Here is a 5537-nt window from a genome sequence, read left to right on the forward strand (position 1 = left end):
TGAATGGATTTTTTCAAGCTCAAAACTTAGATTGTACTATTATGAAATAGATGTTTATGATTGCTTCTCAATAGTGTGTTTGTTCCCTGAAAAATCAAGATATATGAAACCATTTTTTAAAAACACATATAAATTGTTCAATATGTGTCTAATAATATATTATGGGGAAAAAATCACCAGATTAAAAGCCTCCTCTACCTCTTCCCAATGGAAAAAACAAACAAACTCAAAAGCAAGGATAGTAGATGTGTAGTCCCTCACTCAAAAATGATGTTCAAATATAAAATTAATCTTTTTAAAAACTCACCTTAAGGAGGAGTTTCTCACATTTCAAATCCCATCCATTTGTCCCCTTACCTTCCATCCCCCTACATCCAGTATTTCTTAAGGGAAGACTTTTGAGGCAACCAAAGACTGAGGTTTGCGTTTCGCCAGTACCTCCAAGACAGCAAGAGTGAGCCTCCTCTTCAAAGACCCCTGGAGTTCTGATGTCAGTCCAGAAAAGATTATGGATACAAACCAGCTCTGCATTGCAGTAACCCCTTTAACCATCCCCAGCTCCCCAACCCCTGGTTAATTTCAAGAGGGCAAGGGTATCCATGTGTGAAATTCTTATTAGAAACCTTCCCCAGATGTGATTGAAATTTTAATGCTATGGGTAATTTTTTTGTTGTCCAATGGAAAAAGAAATATTACAGCTGATTGCATGCAGGAAAAGCTTTATTAAGTCATGGAACTGTTATGCTTTTTAAAAACTGCTATGCAGAATGCCCAAACATTTTTAAATTACTTAGGAAACTGGCACATCTTTCATTAGCAAGTTCCACTTTCATCATTTTTCTCTGCCCCCACCCTCAATGCTCAGTTATAGAATATTCATTTATTTATCATGTTTAGCATATGTATCTCACAGTCATCTGTCAAAGCTTTTGTCACAAACACACAATTCTTAACAATTACATACACAATGGAAAGATGTAATTAGGCATTTACAGGACTTGACATGTTTAAAAATAATACATGATGATAGGGTTACAAGAAGGCCGGTAACATCTTTCAACTCATTTTACTATTTCATTCTTTTTTCCAAACATTAATCTCTGAAGTCTGTCAAGTCTTATGCCTTAAATGCATCGTGCTCCTTTTCTCCCCCTCCTCCTGCAATATCAGTGTAACAGCAGTTGGAACTCTCTTGCCTGGGAAAAAGAAATATTATTAACTTACAAGGGACATTTATTGATGTCTAGCGATTACAATCCAAACCACAGCACAAGTCAGTCATGTACAGGTGACACATAACACTGGCATTGGTCCACATTTTCTGCACACTGCGGGACAAGAAGGTCAGGCTCCTAAGACCCAGGCTCACATGATGATGCACTTGCCAAGCAACTTCTCAGCGACCTTGGGCATCTGCGATTTCTTCTGGGTAGGCTGGAGGCAGGTGGTGGGCTTCTTGGCGTGGTTCAGCAGCATGTGAAACAGCTCCTGCACATTGACATCCGTCTTCGCAGAGGTCTCCATGAAGGCGCAATTCCACTCCATCGCGTAGGCAACACCATCCCTCACCGTCAGCTCCCGGCGGCGGCTGTCATCGCATTTGTTGCCGACCAGCACGATAGGGTACTTACGCAGGTTTCTACCTTTGATCTCGCGGATCAGCTCGTAGAAGGGCTTCAGCTCCTCCAGGGTTTGCTTCTTGGTGACCGAGTAGACCAGAATGAAGGCATGGCCCCTGGCGATGGCGAGGCGCTGCAAGCCCGGGTGGCGGTGACCGCCAGCCGTGTCGGTAATATGCAGCGTGGCCGTGCCGCGATTGCCGCCCGGCACCTGGTGGTAGGTATCTTCCGTAGTTGGTACGTACTTGTCACGAAAGTTGCCGCGCACCCATCTCTTCACCAGTGCACTCTTGCCGACGCCCGCGGAGCCGAGGATCACCACGCAGTAATCTTTGTTCCTCCTCTGCGGAACGAAGGCGCGAATGATCAGCAGAGTGGGCAGAGGCCGCAGCCGCTGCATCAGCTTTTCCTTGAAGCCAAAGCAGGAGTTGCCCATTGTCGGGAATTGGCGCCGAGACCTGTGCACAACTTCTCGCGCACTGAGCCAGCGGTAGGCAAAGCCTAGGGAGGAAGAAAGGGAGCGTGAGAGACGGGACAAATCAGGAACGTTGTCACAGCGTCTGCCTGGACAGCTTGCTCCCCAACCCCACATCTGGGGTTGAGCCTGCTTCACTGCCCACCCGAGGGACCCACGAAAGGTAGTGCTGGCGAGGAGGCTCACTCAGCACCTCCAACGAGGATGCCTTACCCCGTGGCCACGCACGGTTAGTTTGCTTTTACAACATATTACTCCATTCTAACTGCAGAATAAGCTGTAAAAACAGCTTGCCAACCCTTAAAACACACACACTGGAGCGATGTTACCAAACCTTCCCTTGCCTAATAAGCCTTTGTTGCGCTGTTCCTCGGGTATTAAAAATTGTCAGTGTCTCTGACACCGATCAATCACGGCGGGCAAGGGTTGGCTGCCGCGGACACCACGATGCAGGGTGTGGTTACGAAGGTGGCGAGGGGCATCCAAGGAGCCCACTAGGGCCAGGATGCTCCGCTCGTGGCGCGAATAGAGACCCCCTGCCCGCAGCAACTATCCACACGCGTGTCGTCCAGGGATAGATAACCACCCGCTTTGCGGACAACAAGCCTGCCAGTTCCCACCCGCAACAACCTAGTGCCTGAAAAAATGCAGAAGATGGCTTTTACCTCTCTGCGAGGAGAAAACCCAGAGGGCTAGCGGGAAAATTCGCTCCTCTCCCAGGCGGCGTTGGTGGCTGCAGCCAACGCGCCACTGATCACGTACCTGGAGCTGTAACTGGAGCGCAGGTACAACCGCAACGCTGCGAGGCTCCGACAGAAATGCTCCAACTGTTGGACTCCGATGCAAGCACTGGAACCAGCGGGCGCAGGCTGGGAGACTCCATTTGCACAGTATGCAGGGGGGGACCAGCCGTGCAGCGCTGGTCAAGCCCAGATGCGCGCCCACCCCTCCCCCACTGTCCGCCCGGCGTCCCCCACACCCGAGAGTGCCTGTACCCAAAGCCCAAGACAGAGCAGAGGTGGGGGGATTCCTAGGTCCACAGGCACTGGCCCCTGTGGGGTTCGCCCTACTAAGACTCCTATTATAAGAGGCTTCAGAACCTGTCTCCTGGTAGGATTTCCTATGGTAGACAGGTTCTATGTAAGAGCGTTGAGGGTTGCCCTCTAAATGCAGCAACATTAAGCCATCTATCACACTCATCACCACCCTTTGAGACAGTGGGTCTCATTTGATCTTCACATAAACCTTGTAAGAAAATCAGGACAGGTGGGGAGAGTGGCAGCCAGCAACAAAATATGATGGACCTTAAGCTTATAATTGCTATCAACTGGGTTTTGCCAACAACTTAAAAGAACTTCAAAGCGGATTCTTCTCTAGAAAGTATGTGTAAGACCACAGACCAGCAAACATCTTGAGTTTAGCCTTGATTAAGCAAGGAACCCAGTCGAGCCCACAGATTTCTGTCCCACAGAACTGTGAGTTCTGTAGTTGGGGGTGTTGTTTCAAGCCCCAGGAATTTCTGGCAATTTGTTACATGGCAAAAGAAAGCTAGTACAGCAGATAAAATTACTTGTTCAATGTTACACAGCTCATAAATGATGGGCCTATACTCAAACCTAGTTCTCCTAACTTCAAATCTTCTTTTGCTGGTATTATCATTCTGTCATTAAGCCGATACTCTATTTATTACTCATCAGTGAAATTTTTTTCATAGCTCTTTTCCTACCCGAAGGCACATCCTTCGATCTGGGGTTGGGTAGGAAGATCAAGAGCACATGCTTTAGAGATAAAACAAAAAAAACCAAAAAAACAAGAAAAAACTGTTTAGAATGTTTGTGTGTTTCCCTTTTCCTTCTTCTGAATACACTTTACTATGCCTTGGAACTGTAGGCTCTTGAGAAATTACTTTTTCTGTAGAAGGGGAGCTGATGCCTATGAGAAAGCGTTATGGGGAGAAGCCAAGGAGCTATTCCTTGCAGCACTATTAGAAGGCATGTTTAATGCAATAGGCGAACCATAAATGACAGCTATCAGCCTTCATATACTAATGCTGAAGACTGTATACACATAATCCTGTCATCTTTGAGCATTTTAACAATGGCTTTTTAGAAATGGTCACGAGCACTTTAATCCAAAGAGGAGCCAATTTCAGTTTGGAAAATGTATCAGGTTCATGCAGAAATAAGTTGGGGCCAGAAGAACTTGGGGGCAGGGAGGAAATAGGGTGAGAATTTCAAGTATTAAGTCATTTGCCTATTCCTCCTAAAGCACAAGATTCATTCTGCCTATTGAAATCAAAGAAACTGGAAAGTGTTTAGGGATGAGAAAGATGAGAAAAGAGACTCTTGAAAACACTGATGTGGAAGATAAATGAAGGTGCCTTTGGAGGAGAGTGGGGGAGGGAGAGAGAGGGAGAGAGAGGGAGAGAGCAGGGGATAGAGAGGGAGAGAGAGAGAGAAATAACTGGGGTGGAAAATATATATACACCAAAGTTAAAACATTTAAATGCTAGAAAGGTGAAATTAAGAGATTATTAAATAGAATTCACAAGGAATGATGAAAATATAAAACCATAGCTCTTACATCCAAACTGAGTCTTGTATCTCAAAAGCTAATATAAAATATTTCCTTAAGAAGAGACTTATCCCAGGGGACCAGCACTGCATTGGGCCAGGAGATTCAAAGGCATGGGCCAGACCTGAGCTCTGGAGCAGATATCGGCTAATTAGGATCCACAGTTTAGAGATATGTCAGCAAGAAATGACAATTAATTGAAACTAACTCTGAGATGAATCAGATGTTGGAATTATCTGAGAGAGATTTTAAAGCAGCCATCATAAAAATACTTCAGCAAGCACTTACATTTTTTGAAATAAAAAGTTAAAAAAATTCAGCGAAGAAATAAAATGTATAAAAAAGATCTAAATGGAAATTATACAACTGAAAAATACAGTAAACTTTTTAAAACTTCCTAAATAGGCTCAATAGCAGAATGGAGGTAACGGAGGCTAGAATCAGTGAACTATGGATAAAGCAATAAAATGTACTCAATGTAACAACAAAGAGGCAATAGACTGGAGGGGGGGAGGGATGAACAATTTCAAAGACATATGGGACAGTAACCAAAATTCCAACATTTGCATCTTTGGAGTCCCAGAAGGAGAGGAGAAAGAGAGTGGGTATGAATGAGTATTGGAAGAAAGTATGGTTGAAAACTTCCCAAATTGGGTGAAAGACACAAACCTACAGTTTCAAGAAGCTGAGCAACCCCCACCAGGATAATTCCAGGGGAATCATGCCAGGACACTTACAGTAGTCTCCCCTTATTTGCCAGGGATGTGTTCTAAGACCCCCAGTGGATATCTCAACTGCAATCATTACCAAACCCTATATATACTATGTTTTTTCCTATAAACACATACCTATCTTTTTTTTTTTTTTTT

General features: G+C 44.8%; 1 protein-coding gene across 2 annotated transcripts; it reads right to left on the minus strand.

The window, feature by feature from the left end:
• Positions 1 to 702: 702 nt before the first annotated feature.
• DIRAS3 (DIRAS family GTPase 3) lies at positions 703 to 2961 on the minus strand. 2 transcript variants are annotated; one of them, XM_019646696.1, is made up of 2 exons: positions 2857 to 2961; positions 703 to 2120 (listed from the first exon to the last, which is right to left on the minus strand). In XM_019646696.1, the coding sequence occupies exon 2, from the start codon at positions 2053 to 2055 to the stop codon at positions 1366 to 1368; it is 690 nt and encodes a 229-aa protein (XP_019502241.1). In that variant the 5' UTR covers positions 2056 to 2120; positions 2857 to 2961; the 3' UTR covers positions 703 to 1365. The 2 variants fall into 2 exon arrangements, with proteins under 2 accessions (XP_019502241.1, XP_019502242.1); XM_019646697.1 differs by lacking the exon at positions 2857 to 2961 and adding an exon at positions 2760 to 2839.
• Between the last annotated feature and the right edge of the window lie 2576 nt (positions 2962 to 5537).

The sequence above is a fragment of the Hipposideros armiger genome, unplaced genomic scaffold (genome assembly GCF_001890085.2).
Source record: "Hipposideros armiger isolate ML-2016 unplaced genomic scaffold, ASM189008v1 scaffold_106, whole genome shotgun sequence".
Classification (NCBI taxonomy): Eukaryota; Metazoa; Chordata; class Mammalia; order Chiroptera; family Hipposideridae; genus Hipposideros; species Hipposideros armiger.